The 13,949-nt window shown below is 42.1% G+C and overlaps 1 protein-coding gene across 5 annotated transcripts in view; it reads left to right on the top strand.

The window, feature by feature from the left end:
• LOC100377114 (WD repeat-containing protein 97-like) overlaps positions 1-13,949 on the top strand; it is a 51,481-nt gene that overhangs the window by 25,443 nt on the left and 12,089 nt on the right. For 4 of the 5 annotated variants that reach the window (XM_085499931.1, XM_085499930.1, XM_085499929.1 and 1 more), the window contains exons 15-20: positions 7,923-8,073; positions 8,456-8,531; positions 8,830-8,982; positions 9,172-9,229; positions 10,491-10,759; positions 12,627-12,680. In XM_085499931.1, coding sequence (XP_085356057.1) covers positions 7,923-8,073; positions 8,456-8,531; positions 8,830-8,982; positions 9,172-9,229; positions 10,491-10,759; positions 12,627-12,680 — 761 coding nt within the window. The remainder of the gene's footprint in view (positions 1-7,922; positions 8,074-8,455; positions 8,532-8,829; positions 8,983-9,171; positions 9,230-10,490; positions 10,760-12,626; positions 12,681-13,949) is intronic. The other variant, XM_085499933.1, reaches the window with a different exon arrangement.

Below are 13,949 nucleotides of genomic sequence, written 5' to 3'. Positions count from 1 at the left end.
GGTGATAATAATACATAAATGGATTTCTATACCATTTTAACTCTTAAACAACAATAATATACACTAATATGCAAGTTATTGCAAAACATGCGTAAATTATCACGCGTAGTATTTCTTCGCAAAGTTCGTTTAAAGAGCGACGTGTTTATGTCAATTCATTGCTTTCGATTTAAATTTAAACTCTTCATTGTACGTCACGTGTAGCAAGATTTTAGTAAATATACAAACGAGTTTTACACTATGCCGTTATATAGATTTAAAAATAATTAAACAATACGAGACACAAATGCATCATCTTTAGCTCATTGGGGTGCATATAGTTTCCCGCTTGTTTTCTTTAAAAAAATAATAATTTGTGTTACCGTGATTTTCAAGTAACCGACCGATTTTCATGTAGCTGACCGATTTTCATGTAGCCGACCGATTTTCATGTAGCCGACCGATTTTCATATAGCCGACTGATTTTCATGTAGACGACCGATTTTCATGTAACCGACCGATTTTCATATAGCCGGCCGATTTTCATGTAGCCGACCGATTTTCATATAGCCGACCGATTTTCATATAGTCGGCCGATTTTCGATGTAGCCGACCGATTTTCATGTAGCCGACCGATTTTCATGTAGCCGACCGATTTTCATGTAACGGAGCAATTTTCAAGTAGCCGACCGACTTTTTTTCAAGTAGCAGAACGATTTTCAAATAGCCGACGGATTTTCATGTAGCGGACTAATTGTATATATGGGCCACCGTAATATATACTTCAATCATTATTGCCATAGGCAGCCTTCAATTTTACAATCATCATTATGCACAGTCATTTTTTAGTCCCCGTTCGGAAGAAGTCCGAAAACGGGGACTTATAATTCAGTCTCTGTCCGTCCATGCGTCCGTCCGGAGTCATATTTCAGAATCCTTTGGACCGATTCCGTTCATTCTTTGCATGTGCCTAGTACTTTATGTGGGACATATGCACATGCGGTGGTTTAGCGATTCGATTCAAAATGGCCGACTGGCAGCCATCTTGTTTTTTAAAAATGCCGTATTTTGGACATGCTTTGTCAGTTTTCATTCAAATTTGGTACATAGATTATACATGTTAGGATACATGTCCTCCGACCATCCGTGCATCCGTCCATTCGTCTGTCCGTCCATCTGTCTGTGCGTCCGTCCATGCGTCCATCTGTCCGGAGTCATATTTCAGAATCCTTTGGACCGATTCTGTTCATTCTTTGCATGTGCCTAGTACTTTATGTGGGACATATGCACATGCAGTGGTTTAGCGATTCGATTCAAAATGGCCGACTGGCAGCCATCTTGTTTTTTGAAAATGTTGTATTTTGGACATGCTTTGTCAATTTTCATTCAAACTTGGTACATAGATTATACATGTTAGGATACATGTCCATGTCAATTTGTTTCAAAATCTGATCAAGGATGGCTGATTGGCAGCCATCTGAATTTTTGGCCTTACTACTATATTTCCATTATTTATGTACCATTTTCATTCGTATTTGGCACATACATCATACATGTCACTTTGTTTCATAGATGTTTCAAAGATGCCCGAATAATGGCTGTTTTAATTTTGGGTCATATTACTATATATCTGTCACCCATGTATCATATTCATTGATATTTAGTATGTCTTAAATAGATACATGTACAGTCAATTCAATTTGCAATTTGATCAAATATGGCTGACTGGTGGCCATCTTGTTTGTTTAAAATGTGATAACTTGGACATGCTTTCACTTGTGATCTATGTTTTTCTTTGCTATGTGGGGTCGTCACGCAACACATGTTCGAATTTGCTATATATAAACAATCTGTTGTATATGCCACTTGGGACTCAAGTTTCAAGGACACGCTTGTGACAACCCCTCCGCTTTAATATGACAAGCACAAAGAGAACTTTCACAAATTTAACAGGGACTGTGTCATTTTCAATGACTTGTTCGTACTTCTTTTACCTGAAAACATACTACAAAAAGTAAAATAAGTTATTGGTAACAACTGAGCTATTTGGCCATATGGCTATTCACTCTTTCTTTATCTCCGCATCAACGTTTCTGGCTTGGGTTGTTTCCGCGGCGCGGTAACCGACATTGTAGCTGGTAGGATAAGTTTTCCTTGTCATTTTTACCCTCGTGTCGATTTCCCCTTTGTGTGTAGCATTTTTCACAACAAAGTAACAAAACCCGGCGACGTAACTTAATCACTTGTTGGTTTCGTTGCGTCACCTTTTTTTCGCTTCCCTCATGCATGTCGTGTTCATTTTATGCTTTATCAATGTATTTAGAAATGGATAGATGTAATGACAGCACCAGAGGATCGCCGCTGGTTTTGTTTCCTTGTTTTTCGAGGCGACTGTGCAGTGGTTATAATCAGAATTTACCAGCATAGAACCCGCATCCGAAATGCTATTTTTGCCGTGGCAGCGTGCAGGGTTCCGGGTTTTTGCCTTGAAGGCGTGGGTTTTTCACTGGAGTTCTGAGGCCTGGAATGTTTTTTCAGAGCCATGCAAAATCGCTGAGACTGACCGCGTCGCTTGTATTTTCACAGCAAGGTCGCCTGTCCAGTAAAAATCGGTTAAAGTGAGTTGCGTGTTTGGCATGAGTGGAAAGTCCTCACGCTCGGCTACCGGTACTTCATGTACTGGGACGTCGAGTAGGAGGCCCGATGGTGGAGGTACCAATATTTTTCGGGTCCCCCCCCCCACTGATCGGAGGGCATCCTCACAGTTTGTGTTTCCAGGCAGTGGTTTACTTGATTTTACCGGCTACAGTGAGGCTGTGCCCCTGGAGGTCTTTCCTCCTATGGGGCCCATTGCAGGTCCCTTTGTGAATCCGTCCTCGCGCAGCGCCGGGTTTGCCTCCGAGATGAGGGCTTTGGTCGAAGGACTGTCGGGGCAAATTGCGTCCCTGGCAGGCCGGGTAGATCAGATGCAGTCGGAGCGAGCTGTCTCCACTGCGGCCCCTCGGTCAGCAAGCAGGAAGAAACACAAAGCATCTCTCGCATTCAAAACATGTCTCTTCCGGGGAACCCCCCATTCCCAGCCGCGACTCTTCCGCTGATTTGGGTGAGGCCGAGGCTCAGGCTAGTTGCACCGGGTCTCCTCTGGTACCTCGGGCACTGAACACCAACAGGGATGCTGGCAGCCAAGCCTCCAATTTCAGGGCAGGGCTTTCGGGTCAGGGCACACGTTGCGCCTCCCCCCTACTTTCAGCCAGCCAGGGTTCATCGCACGGTAACGGTACAAGGATTTTCGCTTGAGTCCGGTCTCCGCTGTGGGTTTTGACTCCCTTTTTACCGACCCACGGGCGTCCCCAGAGGGAACCGACCCTGTCATGAGACGCACAGTCAAACACGATCTCTCTCACATATTTAAGTTGAAAGGAGACAGTTCGCTCGCGTCGGATACAGCCGGTACCTCGGGCGGTCCCTCAGAGTCTTCCATCCGGAACGACTCGGTGAGCCACGCCGTTGGGGTGATGCGGAGTATCATGAATCCTAGTGATACGATGTATATACCCCCATTCTTGATCCTAAGGCAACTACTTACTGTTGCTTCAATGCTTATGGGATCACGGGCGTCGGGATCCAAAGCAACCCCGTCAGCACGTCTCCCCCTGTCCGGCCGAGTGCTGGGTGGGGCGCAGGGCGTGCAAACAGTGTTGATGGGCGGACGTTGGTCAGCCGCGGAGGAGGCTTAAGGCCACCGGGTGGGGTAAAACTTATGCAATACTTTCCGCTGGACCAAACGCTAACTGGTCAGTGTGGTTGCGGGATCAGACCCCAAAGTGTGGGATGAGACCAAAATGCCAAGACCAAAAGGCGACACATTTACTGGTGGGCCACCGCACATCTACGTGCAACATCCCCTAGTGTCACCTGGCCGGGGCTACTACTGTGCAACGAGACGCAGTCTTAGATGCATGTGTTTTCGCCGGCAAACTGATTCAGGGGGTACCTCCCCACCTCAGTGACACAGACTGAACATCTTCCACCCTCTTTGTTGGGGAGATGGTGGGTGCAGTCTCGGAGCTTCGGAGTGTAATGAACCAGATGGTTCATATCGAATCCGCTAGCCAGTTGGCCACTGCCAAGGGTAAACGGAGGGCACCCCAAGCACAAAAAACACAACGCCCTAAGGCGACGTCCGCTAGCCAGAGTCAGCCAGGAGGCAAGCGCTCATACCCTTCCACGGGAGGGAAGGGTAGTGGTGCGCCCCCAGGGAAGAAGGGACCAGGTGGTGGCTCCTCACCCTCCTCGGCCGGTCGTCCACCCCGGCAGCGGGGGAAGCATGTTTGACGCTTACCTCTGCGACCGGGGGGACATGTGTTCGGCGAGTGGCCAGGTCACAACTTAGTGACTATCGCAGGCCTTGGGGAAACTCACCTCATGGGAGAAGAGAGCACCCACACCTTGCAACTGTCGTACCCACGGCCACATATCCCTGTCGTACACAGATTTCGCCGGTGTAGTCCGATTTGGAGGCAGCAGGTGACCGATCCCTGAACTTTCCAGGTGGTGACATTCAGTTACAGGATACCGCTGAAATCTCCATCTCCCCCATCAGTGTCTCCCCTATTGGGGGCACTGCCAGGGGACTCCCGCAAGGCGGAAGCAATCAGGCAGGAAGTAGACAGTTTGCTGGAAAAGAGCGCCATACACAAGGTAGATCAGCCGGCATTAAGTCCAGGCTTCTACTCAAATGTGTTCGTAGTACCAAATCTACAGGTGGCGGGCGTCCAGTTCTGGACCCAGGCAAACTGAATCAGTACGTGCTCCTGCTGCTTCACCAAACCTCGGTACACATCAATCTGTACCTAGATGACTGGTTATTACATAACTCTAACAAGGGGTTATTAGCCGAGCAAGTAAGGCTAACACAGGATTTACTTCACCAGTTGGGCTCTTTAGTAAATCAGACAAGTCCCATCCCTACCCAACGCAACAGTTGGTGTTCCTGGGCATGGAACACAGAAGCTTGGTATAGCTATTTCAAGCGTGTTGCTTGGCGCTAAGCGTCAGCGTTCCCTCAGTGTCTCTCCGAGAACTAATGCGGATCATCGGAAGGGTGATTCCCCAGGCCGCATTACACAGCCGCCCGGTACAAGGCTTGTTGCTACAACACCGAGCTCTTCTACGGGAACTAGATAGGCGGGTATTGATCTCAGACCAAGCGAAGGAAGCCCTGCCCTGGTGGTCGTCACTGGCCAACCTCGGACAGGGGTCCCCTTGGACCCACTCGCTGCAGCTATGACTCTGGTAACAGATGCCCCCTCCAAGGTTGAGGATCGCATCTATTGGATGAACAAGCCCAAGGATATGGTCCCCGCATTAGTTTCGGGACCACCATATCGACCGGCTCGAACTGAAAGCAGTGCACTTAGCACTACCACACTTTCTACCCGCAGTTCGAGACCACAGACAAAGATAGACCTGTTTGCCACACCCCGGAAAGCCAAGCTCCCAACGTACATAACACTCTTGCCGACTCCAGGAGCCTGGGCCAGGCTTTGCTGACCCCGTGGACCCACATAGTTGTGTACGCCTTTCCTCACTTCCTGCTAGTTCACCGGGCACCGGAGAAAACTTTGACAGGTGCACACCTGCATATTGTCATTGGTCGCACCCAATTGGCCAACCAAGGCCTAGTTTCCACTTCTGTTGGAAATGCTAGTCGAAACACCAGTAGTGCTTCCAGACCTACCGGACCTGTGTCCCAACCAGACGGCGCACTACCAACGAGCCCAGTGGGTATCACTTACACGCATAGAGGCTCTCAGTAGACAAGCACATTTGAAAGGTTTATCTGAGTGGGCTGCCAACGTCCTGGCCAGGGCGAACAAGAATTCCACCAACGCTGCCTACATTTCTAGGTTGCGAGCATACACTGTTTGGTGTAGCAGAAGGGAGATTGATCCATACCATCCCTCTATTGGCCAGGTAGCAGACTCCTTTGTCCACCTGTTTGACGAAGTGGGTTTGTCCTACGCAGCGATCGTTGGCTACAGGTCGGCCTTGTCCCCCACCATTGAGAATGCTTTGGGAACACGACTAACCAATTGTCCTATTATTAGGAGACTATTTACTGCTTTCCATATCAGAGGCCGAGACCCCGTACAAGGGAACCGTCCATCTGGGATTTGTCGGTTGTGCCTCTCCGATCAGCACCACTAAAAATTTTGACGAGGAAAATAGTCTTCCTACTGGCCCTCTCCTCAGGTAGGCGCCGGCCAGAGCTGGGGGCATTGTTCTTCTCGTACGATGTACCGCCGTTATGGACAATCAAGTTGTGCTAAAGACACGAATCCGGTTTCTCGCCAAGAACCAAATCCCAGGACACAATCCTCACTTGATCGTCATCCCCTGGCTGTCAAATTTCGACGACCCAGAGGATCAGGAGGAATTGCTTCTCTGCCAGGTTCGAGCACGGAGTTGCTACCAAAACCGTACAAGGGATTCAGGACGGGGTGCCAAGCACATGTCTTTGTGTTACTGCCCAGGCAGGCAGGATAGGCCGGCCTTCCCGACTTCCATCACCAGGTGGATTACTGCGACTGTATTATAGGTTTATAATACTTTAACTTCCTCGACACAGAGCTTGCAGAGACACCAAGTACGAGCGCATGAGGTCCATGCGATTGCTAACTCACTAGTGCTAGCGTCAGGCGCCCCCCTCGAACATTTTCTGAGGGCAGGCTTTTGGAGAACGCAAACGTCTTTATCAACTACTACCTAAGAGACACCTAATCCATTGAGGAGGGCCTCTTTTAGGCTGGGTCCCATCGTAGCGGGTCACACTTTGGTTGCTGACCCAGCTCGAACGACCACAAGTATCCCTGCGCATAGGCGATAAGTCAGTCTCAGCATTTTTGTGGACGGATTTCTCTACCATCAGCACCCCCTGGAAGCTTCCAGGTCTTGTTTTTCGACCTTTGCCCTCATGCAGAACTGTTTCGGTCTTTACTTCGAAAGCATACTACCCCCTAATTTAGGTTTTGGGTCTAGCCTTCTCGGGCACACTGAACCCTGTCTCCGTAGCAGCATTTTTTGCTTCTTGCTCCGGGGACAGCACAAGCAAGGTAAGACACCACCCTCTTTTGGGTCTGATGAGGTGATGAGTGATTGCTGTAGAGTGTATCATCCCGGACTTTCATCATTTTCTGTTTGCTCGGAAAACCCGCCAACTATCGGCGTCTGACTCTGCTTACAGTTCAAAATAGTCATTTTAACTGACCGGAGTCTATGGTGGGTAATTGAACGTAGTGAATTTAGGCAGAGGGTTCTCCGAACCTGCCTATTCACATAGTTCATACCCACCATAGACTCCGGGTCCCCCCCAACCACCCCATTCTTTCCGTAGCATTGGTCTAAGTCCTTGATGCGGAGAGAAAGGAACCAGAGTGAATAGCCAGCCGTAATGGCGCGCCATATGGCCTCGGTCACGTGGTTCGTGATGTAAGGGAAAAGAATCTTGGGGTCATGGGGCTTTCCCTGACCTAGATTCTATCTCTCCGTCATTGGCAGAATCGCTGATTAATGCCTACAGTTCAAAATAGTCATTTTGACTGACCGGAGTCTATTGTGGGTATGAACTATGTGAATAGGCGGGTTCGGAGAACCCTCTGCCTAATTCTGATTTATACCCTGAACACATCTTATCAAACTTATTATTAAAGTGACTGGGTGCTTGAACATAAGTGTTAACCAACCTAGATTGCTATCTAGAACATTTTTAAGTCATATGCAGTATTGAAGTAGTGCTTATGGAACTGTTCAGAGTTTGGCTGAAATTGTGTGACCACCGTCTTGAACAGTGGTTCACAGTCTAGCAAATGAATGTGTAAGGAATAACACTATTTACTATTTTACTAATTACGACATCACTTTTGTTTTTGTATATTCTCTAGACATGCCCAGGTCCTACATGTTGAAAATGGTATCTATGCGTTTTCCTGAAGTTGAAAGCGAAGATCCTTTACCCTATGACGGGGATCTCTTACATGACATGAACAGAGAGGATGTCAAAAGATTGAAAAATGCTCATTCGTCTCTTTACAAGTATGTATTATTATGGAATGTTGTCCGTAGAAATCCATTGTATTTATTCAATGACATGGCATGGCTTGGGTGACTTGTATCCAAGAATAAATACAAAATATTCTCAGAGGTTGGGACCAAATTGAAGATTATCGGTACATGTCATTTTCTCATGTACCCAAATTATAATGAGGTCATGCTGAATTTTAAAAAATGGGGGGGGGGGGGGTGTCTGTCACTGGAAATAACTGAGTGTTCCTGGTACAATGAGAAATGTACAAAAAGAAATAAAGCCTGTTTGAATGAATCCAGGTGCTTATCATAAGGATGAAAGATATCAACAGCTTTTTCTTTTACTCGTGTTTCTTGTTCATTCACTTAATTATCCATTTTTCCTTCTCAGGTTTGATCATTTTGTTGATGTGCTGACTGACGAAGAGAATGAAGAACTGACCAGAGAAAAGAAAGTCAAAGAAAAAGTAATTGCTAATACAATAATTTTTGTTGTGTAAATATAGTTACCTAATTTATATAGAATGTGCATCTGATGGTGATACTGATGATTTCATGTTGTATTTCAACGGAATGAAAAATAAATTACTGTGTACTATGACTATTCTGCCTATCAACTCCTTCAATTCATATCCGTATCTCCCAAGTATTTTTCATACTCAATAGTTTTTAACATGTGAGTGAATAAAACAGCATAAAAAACAAAACAATGTCCAATATTGAATATTGAATATTGATTCATCATTGACACCATTATCTTGACAGGAGTTTGCACTGCTTGCCAATCGAGATGACGAATTGAAACAGATAAGAGACGGACTGTTCCCACTGAAAAAGAAACCCAAACCACCACCAAAAGTCAAGGAAGAAGCTTTCAAAAAATACCTTGAATTGTTTCCCAAACCTAAGCAAATATTTGTAAGTATTTTTTAGTCTCGTTATTCTTGCAATTTTTTTTTTTTATAATTTGTCATAATTTGATAATCTTCTAGTCAGTTTATTGACTGCATGTACCCATCATGCTCGGCTACTTTTCTATTGGATATATAACATCTGATTCAGTAATTTGCATATCACATGACCTAATGATGGTGTTTTTATTTTCAGATTCCAAAAGATGATTATTTTAATCCCAATGCATTTATGGATGTCTCGGATGAACCAGGTATGGATTAATATTACGTTGATTTCTGAACATCCAGCTTGAGCATCTCAGTTTTAACTTTTCAACGCCATCATTTGGTTGTTAGTGAAACATTTGGCTTTTTTGTGTTAATCTTAGATCAGTTAAACATTGTATTCCATTGCCTTCTACAGGTGTCGTGTTCAAAATTGTTGAAAAAACTGTTTTGACTTTTATTTTGTACAAGGTGACAAAATTGACTTGGGTGTTAAAAAGGTTAACCTTTTCACTACCAGTTCCTTATTTTCATCAACATTTCACAAAATAGTCCTGTTTTTTTTAATCAAAACTGAAAATTGACTCAAATTTTATCTGTTAGCTTCAAAATTAGGGTTCATTTCTCGAAATTTTGAAGAATATAAGAAAAGTTTGGGCTCTTGTCTGGTGGTAAAAAGTTTAAAGCCTTTATAGCTTCTGTCTGTTTAATAAAGCATACATGGAACAAAATGGTTATGGCACACCCATAGTAGATGGATTGTTTCAAATTTGTGTCCTAACAAACAACACTTGTATAATCAAGCTTTTGGCGAATATATACTTTACTTGCACAAACTTACCATATTATTAGCTTTGGATTGAATTCTGTGCATTTGTTTGTTTGTTTGTTTGGCACATATTCTCTCCAGTATACAGACCTTTTTTTCACAAGCTTGGTACATAGTTGATACTTTATGGTATACATGTACAGGTTTGAAATGACCAACTGGTGCTCATATTTAATCCAAAATAATAGTATTTCTAGGTTGTGTAGACTAATTCTGTTCAAACTTTGAATATTAATAATGCCTGTTGACTCACTCAAAGGTAAATCCATCATTTTTCAGGATTTGTTTGAAATCTTGAATACTTTATTCTGATTATTTTTGTTTCTATTTCGATACCGCAAAAACTAACTTTAAAATTGTTTTCAAACTTGGTACAGATGCAATTTATTGTTTGACATATATGAAAATTGCTTTATGTCATGACCCCATCCAAGATGGCCAACTAGCAGCCATTTTGCTTCATATTTTGCCAACATTATAATCTTATACATGTTTAGTTATCTTGCAGTCCAAGAGATTTAGTTCCAAAGTGTAGAACTGAAACATGCATTTGTTCAAAATGAAACAGATAAATACTGACCATTCAATTGTCATATAAGTACCCAAAAAAATGACATTTTCAGTTAAAACTTTTTTTATATGAAGATTCAAAACTTGAAATTAAATTAAACAGTTTTGTGAAAATGATTCATTTGCAGGAGAGCCATCTTTCAGAGAATTTTCTCCAATGGGCTTCTTTCCCAACCCGAAAAACACTAAACTAGAAGAGGAAGAGGTGGAGGATGAGGACGGAGCAAAGGTTACCAGGAAACGTCCACTTCCTGTCAACCCATCAGGATTCATTCCCAATTCCGTACTTATCCGACTTCTCTGGCCTCTCGACCAAACCAGTAAAATGAAAGCAGATACGTGGAGACCCCCGGCACTGAGTGAAGATCAGGTTGCTGAAATCAATGCCAGAAAAAGGGTGAGTCTTCTAGATTTTCAGTGCTATAATTATACCAATGTAATTACCACTTGCACCTCGTGTAAATATTATACATTATTATCTATTTATTTAGAAGTGTATTCTGGATCATGCTCGAGTGCTAAGTGTTTTTAATACTGTTAATTTACTGATTGTGAGAGATACTTGACTCTGAATTGTTTGCAATGTTAAACATGTATCAACTTTAGGCATTGTCACATGACAAATCTTGGACAGCAACAAAACAGTCCCAGTCCCAGATGTGCTGCTGCCCTGGCAATGTTGTGATTGCCCTTTTCAATATTATGCCTTGCATCTCTTTTGACAAAACATATCTATCACAATCAGTGTGTTTTTACAGCAGCTCTGAAGATTGTGTAGTCAGAAACTGTACATAGATTAGAATAAAATGTTTGAAATATTATAATCTTGCTGATGGTTCTGACAATTCCTGTATTTACAATTCTAATACTGCAATATAATTTCTTCAACAAAACAGGTCTGCCCATGAAAATACATTATAAAATACATATTTGCTGGCATCACACATATTATATGATTCTGTCTCACACTACCACAAAACTCCTACACCTACCTCAATTAATGACAACATTGTGTTTTGTGTCGTGTCGTGTCTTGTCTTGTCTTGTGTTTTATTTTATTTTTTATCCTGCGTATCCTGCAAACAGTCCAGAAGAACACAAAGAAGACATCAATGTAGTAGAAATCAAACTGAAACTAAATTGAAGGGGGTTAGTAAAATAAAAGGTCTTTGTAAACCAGCTACCAGAAAGCATTATTTCCCTCCAAGGGGAAAGAGTCCTACTAACCACTAATGTCTAAATAAATTCACATCACAGGGTGCCGTTCCTAACATATGTGTGACCAAATGCTCACACCTTTCACTGTGCTGATTCACATCACAGGGTGCCGTTCCTAACATATGTGTGACCAAATGCTCACACCTTTCACTATGCTGATTAGCTATGGTGATGGTGCTTTATGCTGTTTTACTACATAACCTAATTCGTATTCTTCAGAGTCTGATTAGAATTGGCATCAGTATTGACCAGTTTTAAAACTTTGTTCATTTTCCGGTCAGTATATAAAAAAAATAAAGAAAAAAAAAAATATATGAACTAGATCAGAAGTTTTTTTATATCCTTTGGTCACGTTTAGCTTGCCATTAACCAATCCACAATGTTCATCTCAAATTCACATCTCCTTATAGACACTTTTTAGTACTTCTATGAGATCTTGCGTTAGGCGTGAATGGTGCAGACCCAACTTCTGCTGCAAAAATCAAATGTTTGGATTTTGAACTTGATTTTTTTTTTAATTGTTCAATGTTGAAATCTCAATCTTTTCAGAGAACATGGCATTGAGATACCCTTACTTCATCAAAAATTGCCCATTAATAAATGTGTATAGCACATAAAGCATGAAAATAACTCCAGAAAATATCTGTTTTTATGATTCGATAAAAACAGATATTTATGCTAAGTTTTGATGCCACTACTACGCTATGACCTTTGTTTGTCCTGTTTTTATGTTCGATTTCACATATAATGGGGGATCTCGTAGTGAACGGAAAATATTCTTATTGTTGCACCATCACTACGGTTGGACTGATAGCAACCTTCACAAATAAGTCGGCTCTTTGGTTGAACACATCACTATTAAATAGAAACAAATTTGTCACTTCAATCGTAACCCTTGGATTTAACAACTTACTTATCTCCACAGGAAACTAATAATTCATTGTGTGATTTCTATTAATCTAATCTGTCCAGGGAATATTTGACACATACTAATATTGGTGTCTTTGTTTGTTTTCTCTGATCATTCCATACGTTACATGACACAGGCAGAGGAGCTGGCGGCGGCATTGGCAGCGGAGGAGGATGACTATGACTCGGAGGTGAAAAATCCTGCCCCCAACACCACCTCTTGCATGTTCACCTCACATTGCTCCAACCTGTTTGTTGTGTTGTGTATTCACTTTAATGTGGTGGTGTTACCGTGATGTTAACGTTGCTTTATATAATTGTTGTGCAGTGGTTTGTGACACTGACCTATACTAATGCATGTGTGCTTGAGTTATTAAAAACAAAACAAAACAAGACAAGTATATTTATTTAATGTTATATCTGCTTTCTGTGTTTTTGTTTGCTGTGACTCTGATTGTGAAATATTTAAGTTTTAATTATTAATTAGTGTTCATCTATAAGTTATGACATACTTATCATAAGATTGTAATGCTGTATATAATTTGCTTGATTGTCACGACCAGAATACCTAATATTCAAACGCATGCAGACACATATTTCCCAATACTCCTATTACTCTCACTCTTCTTTGAAGTTCCTGCATCTCTATTTCTATGTGTAGTACACAAGGTTCTGGTAAAAAATAAAGAATATAAACTAAATATTCCCTAACACTGTTCATGATTAGCAACTTCACTAAAGTAGTAAATATACAGAGTTTCTATTTCTAACATTGCTGACTTTGCCTGAATAATGGGTGTGAGACTGATTATATTCCTCCAAAATAACCAATTTTGTTATATTGCCCATATCAAATCTTATACATAAAAACATGCATGATCCCATCACTCAACCTACCCACATTTTCATTTTTTGACAATGATAACTAGAGGCCTTCTTTTGAACAATGTTTCATACTTCATAGAGAGCTCGTCTTTATAGCAAGAGTCCTTTGTATTGGGCAATTCTGTCACAAAAAGCTAACAATTGAATGTTGATATGTGGCTAATCGATGTATACATACGTTGCAAATAATGCATGGTCACTATTATTGTGTTTGTAAGCCATGATTTTAAAAATGTCAACCAAATATATCATTGTTAACGCATGCAAAGAAATTAATTATTGTCATTAAAATGTCGCATGGTAAAATTGTAAAGCTAGTTTACAAATGTGGTGTCGCAGAGTGCATTGGTTAGATGGATACACTGCAACCCTTGTTTGCATTAAGATTACAATGTCTTGTGTATTTTGGAACTAACATCAAAATGATATAAGTAGAATAATACAAGTCCCGTATCAGAAATCTGATTGGCAAGTCAATAAATATCTCTATTTGAAACATTTTTCTTGCCTTCCATTTCGATACTTACTGTAACAAATCTTATTTTGTCAAGACAAAATGTACATCAATGTAACAA

This window comes from Saccoglossus kowalevskii, chromosome 6, assembly GCF_978046115.1.
Source record: "Saccoglossus kowalevskii chromosome 6, keSacKowa6.1, whole genome shotgun sequence".
Classification (NCBI taxonomy): Eukaryota; Metazoa; Hemichordata; class Enteropneusta; family Harrimaniidae; genus Saccoglossus; species Saccoglossus kowalevskii.
This window is presented reverse-complemented; position numbering and strand designations above follow the sequence as displayed.